Genomic DNA, 23847 nt, shown 5'->3' with positions numbered 1-23847 from the left:
TTCATTCATTTATATATATATTTTTTAATGATCCAAAACACACGCTTCTCGAATATTTGCCTAAAAAGTAATCGATAGAATATTCGCTAACAAAGTGATTGATAATTGCAGCCCTATACACTGCTGAATGTGAATGCATTCCCTGCTATACGTTCTGCTATAATTACAATGAGTGATAATCCAATTATGTAAGCTTTGTTTGAATGAAACAAAAATTGTTCATATAGCCGATCTACATCGACACATTGTGAGCTTGTAGATCGGCTATTTGAACTATTTTAAAATGTTTTTCAAAATAGTAAAAAATGCCAAAAAGGTTTAGACATAAGGCAAGATAGGGCCCTTGGTCAGCTTCTTTTTTCCCTCTCCAAATCTGTTCGCCAATCTACAAGCTTGATTGGCTATTTTGGCCGAATGTTCGCCCCCAGAATGGTGTACGGCTATTAGGGTTCATGTGGTTAATGCACCGTTCTGATTGCATCTGGTCTGCAGCTGGATGGTGGAGTGGTCAAACTGAGCATTGACGAGCTCAAGGCAGCGTACCCAAACATCGGATCACTGGTGGGCAACTCCATCTACGTCAAGGCCTCTGTCCTCACTAAAACTGGTAAGAGCATTGAAATATGGGTGGGTTTAATGTCATGGCATGTGTAAATGTGGTAAAATAGAGCAGTGGTTCTCAAACTGGGGTTCAGGACCCTCAGGGTTTCTTGAAGGGGTTCCAAAAAGAATTACGTGTCTGTAACTCTGAGAGTGTACACATGGAACCAAATGGATCCTTACGGGGTCCATTTGGTTCCATTCCTACACTCCCAGAGTTATGGGGGTCCTTGAAATTTGAGAAAAAAAGTTTGAGAACCACTGAAATAAAATAATATTTACGAAATAAAATAATATTTACCTCACCAATGGAATACGATTGCATTGGTGAGGTACCAGTATAAAAAAACAACACTTATCTTACAAACTCTTTATTCACCAGTCTAAAAGTAACATAAGAAATGTATTTGGCAATTCAGCGCAACCACAAGCAGAACAGCACACAGGCCCCTTTTTGGCCGCCTAATTTTGAACCAGTTCAGAGTGTTTCCACTGAAAATAAATTGGTTCAGAACCTTAAAAGTTGGTTCAGAACTGGAACCAAAAAATACTTGTTTTTTCTTGCCCTGAACTGGGAACCAAAGTGGGCGTGTCACTATTCTACAGGTTGGAAGATGCAGATGCGATATAAACAATGGCAAAAGCAAGCGATAAGTCATCATTAAAAAAAGAAAAGGGAAACTGTATCTGCCATTGTCGATTGAATTTCCCCTGTGAAATGGACAGTTCAACCGATCATATTCAACACATTGTTGGCCAGGCCTGGAATCGAACCTGGGGCAATTGGGGGACTCCTGCTCCACAGGCGGGCGCCTAAAACCGGTGCTTAAAACTGGTGGAAACGCAAGCTGGTTCGCAGCTGGTTCCATCAAAGCACCAAGGTTCCAAAAATCTAGAACGGAACCAGTTCTAGAACCAAAGTTCTTTTGGTGGAAATGGGGCCACAGTGTACAACAAAAGACGACTGTTGAACAATCTTACATTCTGCGTAGACAACATGCCAATAAACATACATTGAGCGTGATATAAATGGTGAATATTTCTCATCAAACGATTCATATACCGTAAATTGTGCCTCATTCGTACAGGTTATCGCTTTTATTTGCAGTGACATTTTTAAATCGCGTCAGTGGAAGATTGTGGTTGGAATTGACAACACTTGGGAGGGGTGGGGCGGTCATGAAGTACTGTAAAATACTATCACAAGTAATACATATCTATAAACATGCTTGGTCACTTCTTTTTTGGGGGGTGGTTCTGCCTTTATTTGATAGAATACAGTAGACTGACAGGAAATGGGGAGAGAGAGATGGGGAGTGACACGCAGCAAAGGTCGTCGGGAACGGGATTCAAACCCGCGACACGCGTCACGCTGTCATTAGCAGCCTAGGTACTCGGACTACTACACCAGCTGTCCGGGCCTATTGGTTGCTAATGTAAGGCAATACTCATATTGCTCGGTGCTTGGACATTCCTGGCTGTAGTCAGACTGTCAAATTGTGTACACAGAGATGCATCAATATGCCCTTTAGCCCTGTGGACAAATAAACACCAGCACACTGTGTGGGACGCAGGAGAGAGAGCTCCCTTAGTGGTCTGGTGGTCCGGAAAGGTATTGCATATGGTCCCTGACCATGCATTCAGTAACATAGGAAAGTGAAGGTTGGTCTTTTTTGTAATATGAGGGCAGTGTTTGAAAAATCAAGAAAAACTAATGTGTGGTATGTTTGTATGTTTGTGTGAATAAAACCTAACCAAGATTATAAAAAAAATATATATATACATGTCAAGAAATATTTGCCTATGTGACCCCGACCTAGGCTGAATATAAAGTTCTCTCTTTTCTCCTCTGTAGGCAGTGACCTGGTCGAGGGTCAGAAGACGGGTATCAAGATCGTACAGTCTCCTTATGTCCTATCCTTCAGAGGCACGCCAAAGTTCTTCAAGCCGGGCATGCCCTTTGACATCGCTGTAAGATCCTGCATAAATGGCATTCAGATCGTACTGTAAATGTAGGAAAACAGACCAGTAAATGTCTAGATTTCCTGGGAGATGTGGAAGAAAATCAACATGCTGCGCATATGGCTGTCACGATTACAAATTTAAGTTGACGATTAATTGTCACACAAATAATTGCGATTAACGATTTAATTGTGTTTTTAGCATTGAACATTGGAACATATGAATAGAAATGTAATTTCTGTTTGCCTTTTAGGCTTCGTATTCAAATATTGCACAGGGCAGATATGACAAATATATAAAAATATATAATATATAATTTTATATAAAAAAAGAAAAGTTAAAATAGCGGAAATAGCCGATATACAAGCTTACAACACGCCACAAAGTGACGTGCTGTAAGCTTGTAGATCAGCTTTGATTTTTCAACACGGAAACGATTATGACGATTATGCAAAATAATATTTTGAAATCGCCAAAGACCCAAAGTATATATACTGTCAGTGTTGGGAAAGTTCACTTAAAATATGAACTAGTTCAAAGTTCAGTTCACAAATTTTAAAATGAACTAGTTCAAAGTTCAGTTCATAATTCAAAATTTTGAACTAAAGTTCATGTTTCAAAAAATGAACTAGTTCAGTTCTTTTTCGTTCTTTTTTTTCAATATATATTAGTGCTGTCAGGCGATTAAAATTTTTAATCGCGATTAATCGCATGATTTGTGTAGTTAATCGCGCGATTAATCGCTTATTAATCGCATATTTTTATTGTCTCAAACTTGAATGATTAACCGAAAAGCAGTGCATTGTATTGTATTGTATATGGAGCAGGATGCATCCGAATCTATTATTTATTATTATTACTATACTTTTATTTTTTACCCAATACATTATAAAACCAATGTTATTTATTTAATTTTCTTATACATTATATCCTCTCTGGTGTACATACACAAAGCACCCTATATTTATTATTTCCAGTGGTGTAAAGTAACTAAGTACATTTATTCAAGTACTGTACTTAAGTACAATTTTGAGGTACTTTTACTTTACTAGAGTATTAGCAGTTTTCAGTACTTACTTACTTCTACTCTACATCTCAGAGGCAAATATTGTACTTATTTTTAATTATTTGAAAACTGAAGTTACTAGTTACTATGTAGATTTTGCAAATACATGAATCACTTCAGCCCTATTTAAGTTTTGGCTATTGGAAAATAGCCGATCTACAAGCTCACAACCTATACCTCTATGCTCACAACAGGTCACGGTGCGACACAGTGAGCTTGTAGATCTGCTATTTTCTAAAGATTTTCATTCATCTTGGTGGGAGGCCTACTTTTCTTGGACGCTTTTTTTCTCTCTGCCAAAAATAGCAGATCTACAAGCTCACAACGCGTCGCGCTGCAACACGTTGTGAGCTTGTAGATCGGCTATTTTTGGCTTATGTTCCCCCCATCTGGGGTTCATGTGGTTAATACTAATGTAATGCATAATAATGTAATGGTGTTTTAATTTTTCATTCATCTTGGCGGGGGGGCTGGGGGCTTGTCAAAGTGAGTGTATGACACTGTTAACATCAAAAGCCAGGTGCAGAAGTCCACTTTTAATGCCAAAATAAAGTCGGGTCGGACGTCCAGACTACTATACGTTCATTCAGAGGTTCGGGGGCCGGGGCTACCGTCCTAAAGTCGGCTGTAGGCTACGGTGCACGACGCATCAGCCACGGTCCGGACATGTTGTTGTGACATGATCCCAAACTCATTTCGCCGTTCCGCGGTGTTTACTTTATTAATTCAGCCCAGCTTCAAGTTAATTTTGTCGGCAGTGAAGCCAAGGAAACAACACCGATACTTTGGAAGAGACACAAGTCAACTTCCAAATGCTTGTGGCCGGGAAATGAGCTTCGCAGAGCGGATAAAGTGTCAGCTCTTCGCCCTGGCCGAGTGGCCGTAACTGCCTGTCCTGTTCACTAGCTGTCGCTGCAATGAGACTGTTCACTCGGTGTCGGTCTCCGCTCTGCGCACATGAATGTGAGACGCCGCCTTGCTTTTCTCTTTTTTTGGCTGATGGTGCGTTCGAGACGCCTCGGAAACACAGAATAGGATGAAATACAACATGACAAACCGATGTAACCATGGAATTTTGGGACACTCTTGAACGAAGTTTGAACGAAGAGAGAACGCCGTTCACAAACGCCAGAATGAACGCGTTCACAATAACGTTCATCTAGCGGATATACAGTACGTTCAGTTCACGTTCGCCCAAAATACGAACGAGTTCATGAACGATCGTTCATTGAACGCGTTCAGGCACAACACTGTATACTGTAGCCTAGTCTGAAGTGGTTAATGTATGTTTTATAAAGTAACTAGTAACTAAAGTTTTCAAATAATTATAGTGGAGTAAAAAAGTACCATATTTGCCTCTGAGATGTAATGAAGTAGAAGTAAAAATATTGAAAACTGGAAATACTCCAGTAAAGTAAAAATACCTTAAAATTGTACTTAACTTGAAGGGGTTCCAGGGGATCTCCAGCCAAATGATTGATAGACATTTTATGAAATGGGGTCCTTGGCTTAATCCATATAAAAACTGGATATCCTTAAAATTAAAATGATTAAGAATCACTGCTATGGCCGTAAAAATCTTCTCTTATGGGGGGGTCCCTGGCATATATTTTCAAACGGGGCCGGTGTTTTCGGCATGGTTTCAGGTTTCAAGCAGTGTTTGTGTGGCCACGTGTGGAGGAGGACCATGGATACGTCACGGGAGAAGGAAAAAAACGTGTCCACGTGACGCGGAAGTCTTCCGCGAGGAGACGTGAACAGTGGTCGAGCGTACACTTCATGTACACTCGCTCCATGCGCACTCGGAGGCGATCCCTTTTTCTACCCCTTGTTTTTCAGTAGCGGGGGGCGGGGGGCGGGGAGCGGGGGGCGCCCTAGTCCCTACGTCACATCCTAGACGGATAGCTCCGCCCACACTGGGCGAGCGCTGTCAGTGCAGCGGAAGTCGATGCGCAGACGGCTTTGTTGTTGAAGCCCGACTGACGCACGCTCATGAGAAACAGCAGAAATGAAATCTGGCGAAAACAGTTGCATAATGTAATAACTGTAGTGGAGTAGTAAAAATATATTGTAGATCTGCTATTTTCAAATAGCCTAGGTATACAATAGGGCTAAAGTGGTTAATTTATGTTTCATAATGTAATAACTGTAGTGGAGTAGAAGTAAAAATATAGACAATTGGAAATTGTCTTGTAGATCTGCTATTTTCAAATAGCCTAGGTATAAAATAGGGCTAAAGTGGTTAATTTATGTTTTATAATGTAATAACTGTAGTGGAGTAGTAAAAATATATTGTAGATCTGCTATTTTCAAATAGCCTAGGTATACAATAGGGCTAAAGTGGTTAATTTATGTTTTATAATGTAATAACTGTAGTGGAGTAGAAGTAAAAATATAGACAATTGGAAATTGTCTTGTAGATCTGCTATTTTCAAATAGCCTAGGTATACAATAGGGCTAAAGTGGTTAATTTATGTTTTATAATGTAATAACTGTAGTGGAGTAGTAAAAATATATTGTAGATCTGCTATTTTCAAATAGCCTAGGTATACAATAGGGCTAAAGTGGTTAATTTATGTTTTATAATGTAATAACTGTAGTGGAGTAGAAGTAAAAATATAGACAATTGTAAATTGTTGAGACACAGTCGCAAAAGTAGTGGTGAGACAGCTGTTTCACTCATCTAATATAACAGTTTATACTTAGGCTGTCGTGAAAGTGTAATATTTAGAGAAATACTAAGTTTCAAACGCAAATTTTATTTTTTACTTAACCTTTATTTAACCAGTAAAAACACGTTGAGACACAGTCGCAAAAGTAGTGGTGAATTAGGCAAATGGATATTTATTATATATTTAGACTGCATGTTTCCTTTAAAGTTTAATGCACGCAACTGTTTTCGCCAGATTTCATTTCTGCTGTTTCTCATGAGCGTGCGTCAGTCGGGCTTCAACAACAAAGCCGTCTGCGCATCGACTTCCGCTGCACTGACAGCGCTCGCCCAGTGTGGGCGGAGCTATCCGTCTAGGATGTGACGTAGGGACTAGGGCGCCCCCCGCTCCCCGCCCCCCGCCCCCCGCTACTGAAAAACAAGGGGTAGAAAAAGGGATCGCCACTCGGAGAGCCCACTCGGCTCCTCCAAAAAGCAAATGACCAATTGGGACCAAACTATTTCCGGGTCAAGCTGGAGTGATCGAGTGGGAGGGATTTTAGGCATTGGAATTCAGCTAAAGAGTCTCCTTTGTGTCTCCTACCGGAACCGCTGCCTACCGGTCCGCTGGTCATCAAATGATTGGCTTAGGAATGCGACAAAAACTAAAAAAGTGTCCATGAATTCAAGTCTCCATGGGGTGTATATATTTTTGTAATTGTATATACGTTATATTGTATTAACATTCTCTACCATACAGATTGGACAAAATAACATTTTATTCACAAAATAAAATGACACAATAGAGTTTTATAGTCAGTAAAATCTCCTGATCTTCCTCATGTCCAGATGCAAGTGAGCAACCACGATGGTTCCCCGGCTCGTAATGTGGCGGTCAAACTGAGTCACCTGGACACACCCATTGTTGGCACCTCTGGCACCTCTGGCACCTTTAAAACCTCCATCAACATGCCCAAGGAGCTGAATTCTCACATCATCTCAGTCAGTACCGTCACATGTGTGTGTGTGTGTGTGTGTGTGTGTGTGTGTGTGTGTGTGTGTGTGTGTGTGTGTGTGTGTGTGTGTGTGTGTGTGTGTGTGTGTGTGTGTGTGTGTGTGTGTGTGTGTGTGTGTGTGTGTGTGTGTGTGTGTGTGTGTGTGTGTGTGCGTGTGTGCGCGTGCATGTGTGCGTGCAAAAAACATGAATACGTGGCTTTTTGTCAATCAGTTCAGAGGAATTTCTTCTTAGATGCACATGTAGGACTAGGAAATTATTGAAATGGAGCAGTGCAGCACTTGTAGGTAAACAGGCTCTAAGAAAAATAAGACTGACATGAAATGTCATTTACAGCTTGGCTACCAATATAAAGAAAACAAGTGCATCGATGTCGTTCTGTGTCCTTTTTGTGTGTCTGTATGTAGGCTGTGTGTGTGTGTGTGTGTTTCAGACGATAGAAGCATGCGCAGTATCGTTTTAAATGCGGAAGTCTTGCAATCCCAGATTTGACCACCAGGCAACGGCAGCTTCACTGTTCTACTGCGGTTCTGGGGGCTTGGTTCAGAGTATGGGAAGCCATTGGCGACCACTCATTGGCTGGCCTTTAGCCAATAGGGAGAAAGTAACGAGAAAGTGACGACTAGTTTATTGTCAGCTCAATCTAAAATGACACAGATGCTTTCCCGGTTTTAATGGGTTAACACAATCGTTTATTTGTTTGTTTGTTTGAATCTGCCTTTAGGCTGAGACCACAGAAGCACATCTGAAGCCGGAGCAACAGGCCAAGAATGTTTTCAACGTGCTTCATTTCCAGCCCTTCAGCGAGAGCAAGCAGAACTACCTGTACATCTCTGCAACGACTGAGACGTTGTCTGTAGGAGACCCGCTGTCCTTGACAATGAGCATCAGCACTGGAGACAAGGCCGACAAGGCATATGTGACGCGCCTCACCTACCTGGTGAGACATCCACGCCAGCGCTTTCCTCTTCCGTTTGTTCGCTTTACTTTTTTTTTTTTTGTCACTTGGAATTTTTATTAAATTTTTCACACACATACAATGTACAAAAAGAAGAAAATAAAAATGAAATGAAACAAAATGAAGATGAACAGGACCCACAAGACATACAAGGACAAAAACTAAAAGAAAAGACAAACAATTCGGAACCAAACACTGATCATAATTGTCCTTTTGTTACTCATGTTACTTCACTTAGATAGTGTTCACGTAGATTAACCATTTTGTCCATTTCTTTTCCATTTGTGCCTCCTGGAGCCTCAGTCGTAGCGTCATGTTTTCCATAACATATATTTCCTCCACTAGATCTTTCCATTGTTTTTTTGTGGGTTTGTCAACCTGTCCCCATTTCCTTGTGATACATTTCTTCCCTGCTGCCAATAGAATCTTAACCAGATACCTGTCTCCCATCCGTATATTACCGAGTCTAAGTCACACAGATATAACAATTTACTATCCATAGGTATCTCATATACGATACGATACGATAATACTTTATTGTCAGTTCACACTGAAATTTGTCTTGCGACCCAGCAGCCATGTATGCAACAATAAACAGTTCACACATTTGACATGACACAAGAAAAACAAAACACAATACAAAATACATACATAAAGACATACAAAGACAAGAGCAATGTCCACCTCTCAGCCTACCCTTGGCCTATAAATCCTGATTGAGCCTCAGTGTCGTCTGATGGACAAAGGACCTCTTCAGTTTGACCTTATTGTATGTAGGAACACCGTATCTCCTTCCTGAAGGCAGCAACCTATATTCTCCATACAAAGCATGGCTAGTGTTTGAAGTGATATTCCTTGCCAACCTTATCATACTATCATTATACGTAGTTGTATAGAGCCTCTGAAGTGGCTGTCCAACAATCTTTGAACAAATGTTCAGTTGCTGCAGCAGTTGTGACTTTAAGGCTACAGACAGACATCCATACCAGGTGGTACTACAGTACTGAAGAACACTCATTATAACAGAAGTGAAAAACAAAAGAAGAATCTGTCTACTAGCACCAAAAGATCTCAAACGGCGAAGGAAATAGACTCTTTGCTTTGTCTTCTTACCCACTGATTCAATCTGTTCTTTCCATGACAGAAGGTGGTCAATTACTACTCCTAGGTATATATACGAACATACCTGGTTGATCTGTTCACTATGAATAGTTATGGGGGATCTGTGTATCCTAGTATCTTCTGGAGTTGTCTATGTATCATTTTCCAAAAAGATTCAATCTTATGACATTTCCAGAAAACATGTGAATGGTCTGCATTCTCCTCTCCACATTCCCTCCAGCATTGAACCTGTTTCCCTAGTTGTTTACTCTTAATCTTGGGTGTTATAAAGAACCTAATTAAATTTTTCCAGGAGAACTCCCTCCAGACTCGTGAATTGGTGGACGTTTGATGTGCCCTCCACATATTTGCCCATTCTTCTTCTGTAATTGCTATCTCAAGTTCAGTCTCCCACTTTACTTTTACATAATCCGTTGTATGTTTGTTTTTCATAAATGTTCGGTATAATCCCGATATAACCCGAACTTCTTTACTCGAGTATGCATTTATAATCATTTGGACCACACCATTCACTTCTCCAGAGGGTGTCCCCCGGATTTCCTTTGTATAATAGTCTCTTAGTTGCAGGTACCTATAAAAGTCGTGTTTATCTATATCATATTTATCACTTAGTTCCTTAAAACTCTCCAGCTGCCCCTTTTTCACCAAAGTACACCACGCTGTCATGCCCTTGTTCTGCCATTGTTTAAACCCTTTATCATATTCAACCGGTCTGAAAGCACTGTCAGAGGCTATCCATTTTAATTTTTTAATTTCCTCTTTTAATTTGTATTTTTTAACTATTTTATACCAAATCTCCAATGTAAATAATGTGATTGGGTCAATAAGGTGTTTATTTTTTTTGAATAAATCAATGTCTCCTAGTAAGCTCTGAATTGGTGTATTCCCAACTTTCCCTTCAATATCCTTCCATCTGGAGATGTAGTCAGGATTACACCAACATATAGTATACCTCAGCTGAGCAGCTTGATAGTACATTTGCAGATTGGGCAGACCCATTCCCCCCCTATCTTTTGGTAGCTGAAGAGTCATAAATTTAACCCTAGGTTTCCCTCCTCCCCAGATAAATCTAGAGATCAATCTATCCCATTGTGTGAATTGGCTTTGGGGGACCTCTACTGGCAGGGCCTGGAATAGGTATAACAATCTAGCCAGAATATTTATTTTCACAGCCTCTATTCTTGAGTTAAGGTCTAGTGGCAAAGTGGTCCATCTTTCTATATCTTTACGGATTTTCTGATCTATTCCGGTGTAGTTGGCCTTATACAGTGTGGAAATACTTTTAGTTATGTTAACACCCAGATATTTAATACTTTTTTGCTTCCAATTAAAGTCATAGGATTCCTTTATGAGTGCATTTGGGGTATAATTTAGTGCTAGAATCTGAGTTTTAGCTATGTTAAGCTTGTAACCAGACAATTGACCAAATGCTTCTAATATATTGGTTAGCACGGGGAGTGAATCATTAGGTTGTCCAAGGAATGTGATTATATCATCGGCAAAAAGCCCTATACGTTGTTCTCTGCCCTGGACCTCAACGCCATGGATACCCTCATCTTGTCTAATGGCCTGTGCCAGGGGCTCTATGAAAAAATCGAACAGCGCTGGTGAAAGGCAACAGCCTTGGCGCGCTGAGCGCTGTAGATAGAACTTTTCGGATAAACTTCCATTAATTTTGATTCTCGCTGAGGGCTGTTGGTATAATGATCTTATGCTTTGTACTGCCTCTTTGTTAAACCCAAATCTTGTCAACACAGCATATAAGAACCCCCAAGAGACCCTATCATACGCTTGAGCAGCATCTATGCTCACTATTAATGTACTTGTTTTTGTCCTTTGTACCTTATCTACAATGTGTATAGCTCTTCTGATACTGTCATGGGTCTGGCGACCCCTAATAAACCCAGTCTGATCTTCATCGATCAGGTCTGTCATGAGATCAGCCAGTCTTTTGGACAAAATTTTTGTATACATTTTGTAATCTACATTTAAAATGGATATCGGTCTATAGCTGCTACATTGTTCCTTATCTCTCCCCTCTTTTGGTAGGACTGTAATTATTGCCTCTGACCATGATGTTGGGATTTTGTGTTTTTTCAGTGTCCAGTTAAAGGATGTTAATAATAGGGGTGCAAGCTCTTCCCTATACATTTTGTAGAATTCAGCAGGAAAGCCATCACTCCCAGGCGCTTTGTTATTCTTAAATGAGCTGATTGCCTCCATTACCTCCTCCATTGTTATGCTTGCTGTTAATTTATCATTTTGTATTTTCCCAATTGAAGGCAGGTCCAGCTGTTCCAAATATGCTCTCATTTCCCCTTCCTCTACTTCCTTGGGCTGTGCATATAACTCCTCATAGTAGTTTCTGAATATTCTCTCTATTTGTTCAGGAACACATGTCAGTTCATCTGTCCGAGGGTCTCTAATTTGGCATATGCTACTCAAAACCTGCTGTTTGCGTATCCGCTTAGCTAATAGTTTGGTGGCCCTTGACCCTGCTTCATAGTAGTTCTGTTTTAGGTACCTATTATTTCTTTCAATCTCGTCAAGTTGTGTTCCTTTTATTCTTGTTTTCAATTCTTGTATTAGTTTGTATACCTCCTCCTTCTTTGTTTTCTGATATTCCTGTTCTAGTTCCCTCAATTTGTCATTGTTTTTCCTGTAGATTTCTAACTTGGCCTTCTTAACTATTACTGATTGCACTATCAATTTACCCCGGATAACCGATTTCATGGCATCAAGAATTACTGTAGGGTCCACCTCTCCATTATCGTTTTCTTCTATATATCTTAGCAACTCAACTTTAATCTCCTCCCTCCTTTGCTCATTATTTAACATTCCCAAATTGAGTCTCCAGACTGTTTGTCGTCTCCTGTTATTCAGTCTCAACTTCAAAGTCACTGGGTTATGGTCTGACACGTCCGCCCCTCCAATCTCGCATTCTGTAACTCTATGACTTTCATTTGTGTTTATAAAGAACTGGTCTAATCTTGAATGTACTTTATGAGCTGCAGAGAAGTGGGTAAAATCAATTACTAAGGGGTGAAGATATCTCCATATGTCTATCAGTCCCATCTCCTCTAGCGATGTGTTTACAAATTTTGCTATTTGAGTTTTCCCCCTTTTTGAACTTGACGTATCTTTTTTATCACATAAAACCGTATTAGTATCTCCTCCACAAATCAAAATCCCACTTGTTTCCAAGGCTATGATATCAAACAAGGATTTGAAGAAATTATTATCACTTTCTGGAGGTGCATATATATTTACCAAGGTTACCGGTTCATTTTCCAGTTTTCCTTTTACTATAATATACCTCCCCTCTTTGTCTTTAATTTCTTTTTCAAAAATAAAATTGATTGTGTTAGATATCAAAATTATAACACCTCTTCTAGGGCCCTCTCTATATGAACTATAATATGAATTCCTATAACCAAATCTTTTTAATTTCTCATGTTCCGTTTTATTTAGATGAGTCTCTTGTAAAAAATAAACCTGCATTTTTTCCTTCTTCAGTTTTGTCATCACCCTTTGTCTTTTTATGGGGGAATTCAGACCATTCACATTTAGTGACATAATTCCAACCACATCAGTCATCATAGTACCTCCTATCTCTTCTTGTTACATGTAACCCTTGTTCAGTCATTCCATTTTGTTTGCAACCAGGTGTCAGCTCCACATATATAAGACATAAAACAAAAAACACGTAACACAACCTCCAAACACGGGGTAAATCCTCCGTGACCCCTAAACCCTCATAACAGGGTGCGGGGGTAAGCCCCGTCTTGAACGGGGGCCCCTCCCTAGGCATACTAGTACTAGACCCAACCCTTGGGCTTCCCCAGTGCCTAGCCATCCTCCTCTTAATAAGAAACCTCTTGGTCGGTATACATTATCCCATCAAAAATAAAGTACAGAACAAAAACCATTCCGTTTTCATCAAAACCACAATTTGTAACAAAGTCCCCACATTAAGTTGTATTTGTACATTAAACAGCCAATCTTATCGTAAGGGTGGGCTAATTTTCTATGTATTGTATTAATATGACGTCAATTTTTTATCATTCGCCTCCTTAATTATTTTATCTTCCCTCACCATTTTTCTTTTCCCCCCTCCCCCACAGTCACTTCAACTCAATGTTTACCTCTTGTTTCCAGCAAAAAACATTCCATATCTTCTTTTAAAACTTTTCAACCTTTCCGAAGCTCGATTCTTTGCACCTTTCGCCCGTTCCACTCTCTGCCACTGCTCGGATCCATGGTTCGATCTCGGGCTCCTCTCCGCCTCTGCTGCCGCCGTGGCCGCTCGACTCGGCTCCTCCGCTGGCGGTTCCTCCGCTGTTGGCTCGGCGCGTCCCTCCTCCTCCATCGGCGAATCTGCGTTTGTATCCCCGATCGGCTCGCTCTCCATGAGGCCCCTCTCCTTCAAGACCCGGGTGACGTCCTCCGCGCTGTTGTAGGTCCTCGTCCCCTCCGACCAGTGGATCTTCATCCTTGTGAACGGTGTATTGAAACGGATTCCTTTATCTTTTAGTACTTTTTTTGCTGGAAGGTAATCTCTTCTCATACGAACGATTTCGGGGGGGTAATCATGATCAAAACCCAGACGCTTGCCTTCCACTTGGATGTTCGCCTCCCAGGCCTTTCTCAATATCATTTCTTTCATCTCAAATTGTAGGAAGTTCAGCACAATGGACCTGGGAGAAGCAGACGGGTCATTCGGCTTCTGTGTGAGAGCTCTATGTCCCCTCTGCAACTGAAGTTGGGTTCCTTCGGGTAGACTCAGCTCGGAATGAAATAATTGATCCATATATTTCATTACCGATTCACCTTCTGTCTCCTCTTTCAAATTAAAGACCCTCACGTTGTTTCTCCTGGCTCTTGTCTCGAGTTCCAGTAATTTAGCTTCTAAAATCTCCACCTGTTCCACCATTACCATCAAGGCACCGTCCGCTCCTGATCTCCAATCTTCTACCTCTGAAATGCGTGTTTGGGACTCGTGCATGTCCGCCTTCAGCGCCGCTATCTCTCCGTCGTGTCTTTCCGCCTGTCGGTCTACCTCCAAGCGAAAGTTAGTAATTTCTTCCTTCATTTCTTTCATTATTCCTTCTTTGAGCGAAGTTAAGTCTCGCTGCATTTCTTGTTTGAAAGATTTTAATTCCGCCGTCACACCAGCGAGTCCCACCCGCAGCACTTCCTTGATTTCCTCGTCCATGTTTTTTTCTTCGCGTCTTCTCCCCTTCTTTCCCCTCCGTCGTCGTCGATGAGTCCGATGCTTTAATCCTCTCTTGTGGTTCTTAAAATGTTTCTACGTCTTCTTCTTTTAAGTAGTATTCACTTTTCATTCATTTTTTCCCATTTTGGTTATGTTTCTGCCGTGTTATTTTAACCGACTCTAGAGAGCTATCTAGCTAAGCTGCTCCTCTCTCCGCCATCTCACCGGAACCTCAACGAGCCCCCAATGTCTTCGCTTTACTTTTAATACTTGCTTGCTTTCAGATTTTGAAATGAACAGCCAACAGCAATATGCTGGTGATATGACTGGTTCGAGCTACTTTGCCAACTAGCCAGGCAGTCTATCCCCCGCCAACGGCTAATCTCAGAACGTCCATCGTAGTGCCAAGCTTTTTCTTACCTTTTTTGTTTTTTTGATTCCGCCATAGGCCCCGCTAAATCCGTTTAAAATCCGCGTTCATTTGGTTCGACACAAACACGGGACCCGACGGAACAAAACGCTGAAAACCGTGCCGCGATCCGATCCTCCATTTTGAAGAACGAGGCGAAAATGTTAGAGTGGAGGATGCGGAGAGCAAAACAACAAGCCGAGATAATGGCTTCCAAAGTTGATCGCTAGACAGGAAACGGAGGCGGGACAAAAACCGGAAACAGTATTATTTCGTTTCCGGTCCGCCCCCTTCGAAACCGGAAGTGCAAAAAAAATCCGGAATCTGCACCTGCACGATTTAACATGGGAAAACACCCGCCCCGTAGGACTACGGGATTGGCGGTTAACGGTTGGATTTAACGGCCCGTAGGACTACGGGATTGGCGGTGGATGTGTTAGGCTACAGCAGGTATTTCTCCCTAAATACTGGCATTTAAGAAGTTGAATTCTGATTCCCTGATCCACTGTGGCCAGTTCAGTCAGATAACTCACGAATAGATTGAACCAATATTATAGAACGAATAGATTGAACCAATATTATAGAATGAGAATACAAGTGTGGATGTAATATTTTATCTTGGCGTTCAGGCTCTGCTATATCTTTCTCCCTGCTCAGCACAATTAGACATCACCATCATTAACCATTAAGAGCAGGGAGATAGATATACAATAACAACCCTCCATGGGGAATAGAACCAATAGCACCAAAGTTTGAGTTTGTAAAAATGGACTGAATGTTTCTATTCTTAGGTCTTTTGTAAGTTTAGTCTGTAACAGGCTTCTCCTCGATTGGCTGCTGTGACTAATCTTTCTTCAAGCACAAAATTATGTTCCTCTTACCTTAACGTGCCATGTCAATTTCATCAGGTACTCAACAGGGGAAAGATCATTGACATTAAGCGACTGGATGTCACTGGTCACATAATCACTAGCGTTGTATTGACGGTTACCGCGGAGATGATGCCCTCCTTCCGTTTGGTGGCATTCTATGTTATACCCTGGACAGGAAGAACGGAGGTGGTCTCTGACTCCATCTGGGTGGATGTGAGCGATACCTGCGTAGGACGGGTGAGTCCAAAGGACCAGCATGGCACCTTGCTCGCTTTGTGGTGAGAGTGTAAATTAAAAGTCACTGGTCAACTCGTGGAAAAAGTAAACACATTTTTTACTTAAATAAAAGTATCAGCAATGTAGAAATACTCTGGTACAAGTAAAAGTTCGGAATAAAAAAATGACTTGAGTTAAAATTCAAACGTATTGATACCAAAATGTACTTAAAGTACTCATTATGCAGAATGTCCCATTTCACAATTTTTCAAATGTATAAAAATCTTTTGAAAATAGCAGATCTACATACAAGCTATACAAGCTCACATTCACAATGTGTCGCGCTGCGACGCATTGTGAATGTGAGCTTGTATATCGGCTATTTTCAAATGGCCTAAATGTATATAGGGCTGAAGTGGTTAATGTATGTTTTGTAATAATAATCAAAATCTACAAAGTAACTAGTAACTAAAGTTTTCAAATAATTGTAGTGGAGTAAAAGTATAATATTTGCCTCTCAGATGTAGTGGAGTAGAAGTAAAAGTACTGAAAATTGGAAATACTCACAATTGCACTTAAGTACAGTACTTGAGTAAATGTACTTTGTTACTTTACACCACTGGGGGTGAGTCCAAAGAACCAGCATGGCACCTCGCTCGCTTTGTGGTGAGAGTGTAAATGAGAAATCTCACTGGTTTGATAACTCCTAACCTTGGATCCCAGGCTTATGTTTTCTCAGAAAGCAAGCCCTCTCCAGTATAATAAAATAAGTGATTTCCCATCAGGATAATTCAACATTTGCGGTATTACATCTATCCCTCTCTTCCTACTGTAGCTGAGCGTGGAGCCAGAAGACAGAGACAACAACCATTTCAGTCCTGGAAAAGGTCTCAACCTTAAAGTCAGAGGTGACCCAGGGGCAAAGGTCAACCTGGTGGCTGTGGACAACGCTGTGTACCTGCTGAGTAACCAGAGACTAACACAAAGGAAGGTGTGTGTTGTTGTTGTTGTCTGTCTTTTATGGCGGTCCCTAGCACAAAATCTTTTCAGATGGGGGTCCGTGGGCAAATACATACCAATTTGGGGGTCCTTGACATGAAGACGTTTGAGAACCACTGGGTTATAGTACCATGCGAGGCCGCAGCTCTTCCGTCTCAGTTTAACTTTAGTTCAGTTTTCTCCCAACAGATGTGGCATGTGGTGGAGAAGGGCGACATCGGCTGCACCCGGGGAGGAGGCAGAGACAGCATGCGGGTGTTCACAGACGCAGGGCTTCTGTTCTCCTCCAGTTCTGGGGTCAAAACCGAACCCAGGAAAGGTGTGTGTGTGTATCAGGGCCTGCGCGCCCACTAGGCAGAGTAGGCAGTTGCCTTTTTTCATCTTTTTTTTTTTCAGGCTCTAGGTGGCGCTGTGGCAGAAAACGGTGGCGCGGCGCTATCAGACATAGGACACATAGTGCCTAGGGCACCAAATTGCCTAGCACCGAACCTGGTGTGTGTGTGTGTGTGTGTGTGTGTGTGTGTCGGATGTAGGGGGAGGTTGGGAACCACTGGGTTAGTAGGATTGCAGACACGGTTTGAGTCCCTCGCTTCAGGTTGTAGGTTGAAACAATCTCCTCTCCTCTCCTCTCCTCAGATCTGCAGTGCCAAGTTAGTGCGAGAAGGAGGCGATCCGCTGAGCTGTTAGAACTTAGAACTGCTCTGGGTGAGTGTCAGCCTGCATGGCACAAATGAACAATAATTAAATGACACAATAAATCCTAGATCAATGACTCTGTGGCACCCCCTTCCACACACCCTCCTTTGTTCATGGCCCCTCTCTCTCTCTCTCTCTCTCTCTCTCTCTCTCTCTCTCTCTCTCTCTCTCTCTCTCTCTGCATCTCTCTCTCTCTGCATCTCTCTCTCTCTCTCCAGAGGAGTACTACAAGGAGAAGCTGCTCCGTGGTTGCTGTAAGGACGGCCTGAGGGAGATCCCCATGCCGTACTCCTGCACACGCCGCTCCCTCTACATCACAGAGGGCTGGGAATGCATGCGGGCCTTCCGCTACTGCTGCGCCCAGTACCACCAGCAGGACTTTGACAGCAGGCCGCCCACCCCTGAGCCCCCCCTGACCCGCATGACCACGCTTGATTCAGTACGAATACCACACCGAGGGCGACCGTCTGACCGTCTGCGTATGTAAAAAGTCTGCAAGGACAACACTTAAAGTGCTTCAAATAAATCAGGATAACAGGTCAACATTAAACCCAGTATGTGTCTAAACAATATGCCATCTAAATAAAATTCTTAACATTTGTGGTCAAATATAACATATTCATTTAATATATTATATACCTACACCTATACTTTTTTATTTTTGTTTTGCACCATTGGTGTGTAAGGGAACAGAACTATATGCTACAGAGGTATAGCCTGGTAAACCCTCCCTCCGGAAATCTCATTTCCATTTGATTCCAGGAGTGGCCTGGCATGATCGCCCATTCTGCAATATTGGCTGTGGGCTGGAGTTGGGCGGGAGTAATACCGTTGACTGACAACCCCTTCATCCAATGATCGTTGTTCCCCTCCAGCCAATCAGCAGACCTCCAGACTAATGTGACGCAACGGGACTTTTGAGACGGCCATGCCCAAAATAGGTTGCCTTATTGAGATACATGCGTGGCACTGCCCGCCCCTCCCGGTTCTCTAAATTTTTATTTTTAAATAGGCTCTGTCATGATTAATTGACCACATATATGAAGTTAAACAACTAAATTCTATCCAAACGATATCTCAAAAGTAAATCCCGTGCCTCAAAAAAGAAGTTAGAGAGCGTTTTAAAACCGAAAGTAAAAAGTGTCTGGCCACAGAAACTGGCCACAGAAACAATGGCGGATCGTTCCATTTTTGTCGGCTGCACTCGGTCCCCTTCGGGCTCACTCGTACTCGCCACCTGATTGGCCAACTGTCGCTGTCAATCACAGAACGATGAGCGACGACGCTGATAGGCTCGGTTAGCTGGTAATTCCACTAGATACCCCCACAATGGGCAATCATGCCAGACTCACTCCTGGAATCAAATGGAAATGAGATTTCCGGAGGGAGGGTTTACCAGGCTAACAGAGGTATTCATCAGAACCTGAATTGATCGATTGATTGAAATTTTTATTAGGCAAAAGAATGTAAAACAACACAGTTACATTTATAATGCTTTTGTCTAAAAGGTCCGGACAAAAAAGTCCTTGCGGGCTTGTTTCCGTTGGGGTCCTTGAGTTAATTTCATAGACATATATAGTAGCAACCAAACAGTTCAAAAATCAACATGAGAATACAGAGGAAAAAAAATATACCACTATGTACAAAAAAGGCATGAGAAAATAAAAATGATATACAAATGCGTTTGTATATAACGCATGAATGCGTTTGTTCCTATCCTCACAGACTCAAACCAGAACGTACGTTTTCAACCTGCGGGGTCGGCGAGAGAAACCCTCCTTGGGAGTGGTTTCGGAGGTTTCGATGGAGCCAGAGGTTTCGGAGATTACGGAGTAGCTTCAGCTCCCATAGAAGAGGTGGAGGAGGAGGAGGAGGAGGATGAAGAGTACCTGGATGAGACGTCTGTGTATCTGCGCTCCAAGTTCTATGAGTCGTGGCTGTGGAGGGATGTGAGCCTACCCAGCAGAGCAGACGGCAGAGACGGGTAAAAAATAAAGAAGAAAATAAAAAACTTCACACCTGTGCCCCCCCCAAAACACAACAAAGCATTTACATTCACACATTTATTACTCATCATCAGTGTTGGAAAAAGTACTCACGATATTTGGATCGGAGATGTAGTGGAGTAGAGGTAAAAGTATTGGAAATTGGAAATAGTCAAGTAAAGTACAAATACCTCAAAATTGTACTTAAGTACAGTACTTAAGTAAATGTTCTTAATTACTGTCCAGTGTCCACCACTGCTCATAATGCATCAGTGCATCGAGCTTGAATTTGTAGGTTGCTTTCAAGCAGTCAGCACTAAAGCCACCGGACTTTGTCGCACAACATGGGGTAAAATGCTGAAAATAGCCAACTTTTCGCCCTGAGGGAGAGTGCAAGTATCAGAGCAATAATGTGATTATTTACTTAGTTACACCTGATGTAACTAAGAGTCACTGGATGGGACTCCTGGGATTTCCACAGCTCTTTTTGTTGTGCAAATATTTGGCATTGGGAATTTCCTGCGTTGCATCATCAGGGCATATTGGACTGCATGTTATCAGCCTTGTACTCTCTGTTTTCCCAAATGATACCAAACTGGATTTAATTGTCTCTCTCTCTCTCTCTCTCTCTCCCTCACCCACAATCACTGTTTACCCTCAAGCTAATATATCACAAGCTGTGCCCTGAGACTACCACAATTTGGATGGGATGGGGGAGGGCAAAATATATTAAATTCAAAGATTTGCATAAAATGTTCCTCTTTTTCAAAAATAGCAGAACTACAAGCTCATAGCGCGGCACAAAGTGACGCGATATGAGCTTGTAGATCTGCTATTTAAAAAAAAAGAAGAAATCTAAAATGACACCGATGCTTTCCCGGTCTTAATGGATTAAATGGAAACTTATGTAAAGTTAGCACAGAAGAATTGGGGACTTAACGCATGGCTTTTGGCAACACCGTTTATTATAGCAAATAATGCTTTTTGCACTTTTGTACTCAACACTCAAAGCACACACAAAGGTAAACTCCCCATTTCATTTCATTCACACATTTTGCCAGTCTTCTCAAGGCACTGTTTTTTATTCTATTTTGCACGCGGCACACTGCCAAACAATGTATTCTAGTAATTGTGTAATTTACTCAACAGGTTAGCATCTGCCCTTGTAAAGTCCATCTTACCTGACAGCATCACAGAATGGGGCATTATGGCCATCAGCGCATCCCCTGATAAAGGTAGGGAGGGACAATGTGTGTGTTGTGTCATTTATCTATTTTTATCGTTTATGCTAACCCAGGGGTTCCCACATTTTTCCATGCCGAGGATTAGGCCTGTCACAATTATTACATAATCGCCTAATCGCTATTATTTGAGATAATCGCAATAATCGTTTGCATAATTGTCATAATCATTTGTCAATCATGTTAAAAATCTTCATATAGTTTTTTAAAAAAGTGGAAATACCAGATCTACAAGCTGAAAAAGCATCGCAGCGCGACGCGTTTTGAGCTTGTAGATCGGCTATTTCCACTATTAATGTTTATTTAGTAATTAAATATGTGTTATTTGTTATATCTGCCCTGTACAACTTTTGTTTACGTAGCCTAAAAGCCTAAAACAGAAATATAATTTCGATTCATAATTTCGATTCCAATGATGTTCAACAGAAACGCAAATGAATCGTTAATCGCAATTATTTGAGTGACAATTAATCGTCAAGTAAAATGTCATAATAGTGACAGCCCTACCGAGGACCCAAATAGCCATAGCTCGCCTGGCTGTGGTCCCCCTAAGCTCAGATGAGTGCTATTTTCAAAAACTTTTTAACAATTTTGAGATATTTTGGCAATAATGACATGGACAGTATAGTAGGCCTATGTCTGTCTGTCTGTCTGTCTGTCTGTCTGTCTGTATGTGTGTATTTTTTTCTTTTTCATTTTCATTTTGCTCTCCTTTCCAATTGGTCTCCAATGGGGGCCGCGGCCTGAATTTGAAAACCTGTGTGCTACAGTACTAACCCAGTCTGTACATTTATTTTACTCTTATTCAGCAACTTTCTTCAGTTTCCAGATTGTCATCCACTGAACCGTCAGAGCACATACAACATGCTGATCAAATTCTCATTCTGTATAGGATTCTGCGTTGCTGAGCCTTACAACGTGAAAACATTCAAGCGTCTATTTGTGGACCTGAAGCTTCCGTATTCAGTGGCGAGGAATGAGCAAATTGAGATCAAGGCCGTGCTCCACAACTATGCCGATGTGGAGCTGCACGTAAGACCACTTAAAAACCTATACTAGACACTCTGTCCTCATTCAGCCAGTGGTGGAAGAAGTACTCAGATATTTTACTTATGTAGCAATACCACAATACAAAAATACCCTGTTACAAATAAAAGGCCTGTGCTCAAAATGTTACTTGAGTAAAAGCACAAACGTATTGCCATCAACTAAAAGTACCGAAAGTAAAAGTACAAAAAGTACAAAAAAAAAAAAAGACGATCTACAAGCTCACTACGTATCGCGATGCGTTGTGAGCTTGTAGATCGGCTATTTTCAAATAGCCTATGTATAAAATAGGGCTAAAGTTGTTAATGTATGTTTTATAATGTAATGATTTATACCTGCAAAGTAACTAGTAACTAAAGTTTTCAAATAATTGCAGTGGAGTAAAAGCACAATATTTGCCTCTGAGATGTAGTGGAGTAGAAGTAAAAGTATTGACAATTTGAAATACTCCAGTAAAGTAAAAATACCTCCACATTTTACTTAAGTACAGTACTTGAGTAAATGTTCTTATTACTTCATGGTGTTTGTGTCTTATCTCCCCGCTCTACTCTACGGCCCTCCCAGGTGAGGGTGACGCTGATGAAGACGGAGGGCATGTGTAGCCTCGCCTTCAACGAGAGACACACGCAGGAAGTGGACGTGCCCGCCCGCTCTTCCTTGGTGGTGCCTTACACCGTGGTACCGCACGTGGTGGGGAAGCTTCCTGTGGAGGTGATGGTGTTGGTCAGGGGCATGATGGGAGGAGACCGCGTACAGAAACTTCTGCGAGTGGTGGTGAGTCACTTTTAAAGATGAAGTCCATAACTTTTTACGTCCTAGTACCGTTTTTAAGTACATTTTTATCCCACGATTTTGAAACCCATTTTTCACCCAGTGCCAATTGCCTAAGCATGTAATCCTGGGCTCTACTTTCAATCTGCCAGCCTGGGGAGAGCCCCAAACTGAGCTTGTGCGTCCTTCAATGCATGAGGAGTGAGCAGGCTGCTTCTTATCACCTGACAGCGGGGAGTTTCCCCGGTTGGACGTAGCGTGTGGAAGGAACACGTTATTCCAACCAGTTCCTTTCCCCTCCATCAGGCGCCCCGGCTGACCAGGGGGAGGCAGTATAGAGACCAGGATTACGGCATGTTTTTTGTGAGGGTACCTATAGGGGACACAGGCAAACAGTAACGGGTTTTGAATGCGGGTCCCTGGCTGTGAGTTCTGACATTTCTACTGCTGAGCGAATCCAGAAAGCCCATTTTGGTAGAAGATTATATTGTGCTTTTGAGTTTAATCTAATACCACTTGTCAACCAGTCGTAGTCCTACCTGACAACAGGATGTTTGGCCTGCCAACATCCGACTGTGAGAATCAAGGACTTCATAATTATTATTTTTGACCATACCCCCTGCCCCAGGCGGGGGTGTGGGGGCGCTCCCCCAGAAACCTTTGAGAGTAGATGTAATTTCCTGTGTTCTGGTGAGTTTTTATCAGGCTTGCTTTACTAGTATTGGGAAATTATGGGTACATTTTGAAATGTCTTCCATAAAAAAAGCTAAAAGTAGGCCTACAGAAATTGAATTGATGAGTGATCAATTAAAGACCCATCTTTAGTTAATTAAAGATCACTCCCCCAGAAACTTTTTTAAGATGTAATATAATTGTAATTGTAGATGTTATTTTCTGTGTTCTGAAATTTTGGGAGTTTGATACCAAATCAAGGAGAAATCAATTAGTGGCAATCGAAATTGCCACTAATAAATGCCGGCCAACTTTTATTGTAACCATTAGGGTTTTCTGCTCAACATACAA

General features: G+C 41.6%; 1 protein-coding gene across 1 annotated transcript in view; it reads left to right on the top strand.

Annotated features, from left to right (window-relative positions):
• LOC311055300 (venom factor-like) overlaps positions 1-23847 on the top strand; it is a gene marked incomplete at its 5' end in the record, with an annotated part of 39694 nt that overhangs the window by 6853 nt on the left and 8994 nt on the right. Inside the window, 13 exons of the mRNA XM_084071430.1 lie at positions 493-607; positions 2456-2571; positions 7128-7280; positions 8018-8233; positions 15906-16106; positions 16921-17076; positions 17274-17403; positions 17721-17789; positions 17999-18259; positions 19506-19764; positions 20915-21000; positions 21899-22038; positions 22618-22827. Of these exons, the coding sequence (XP_083927556.1) occupies positions 493-607; positions 2456-2571; positions 7128-7280; positions 8018-8233; positions 15906-16106; positions 16921-17076; positions 17274-17403; positions 17721-17789; positions 17999-18259; positions 19506-19764; positions 20915-21000; positions 21899-22038; positions 22618-22827 (2112 nt within the window). The remainder of the gene's footprint in view (positions 1-492; positions 608-2455; positions 2572-7127; positions 7281-8017; positions 8234-15905; positions 16107-16920; positions 17077-17273; positions 17404-17720; positions 17790-17998; positions 18260-19505; positions 19765-20914; positions 21001-21898; positions 22039-22617; positions 22828-23847) is intronic.

Source organism: Gymnoscopelus microlampas, assembly GCF_963454915.1.
Source record: "Gymnoscopelus microlampas genome assembly, chromosome: 2".
NCBI classification, from domain to species: domain Eukaryota; kingdom Metazoa; phylum Chordata; class Actinopteri; order Myctophiformes; family Myctophidae; genus Gymnoscopelus; species Gymnoscopelus microlampas.
The sequence above is the reverse complement of the archived record's forward strand: the minus strand, read 5'-3'. Positions and strand labels throughout refer to the sequence as shown.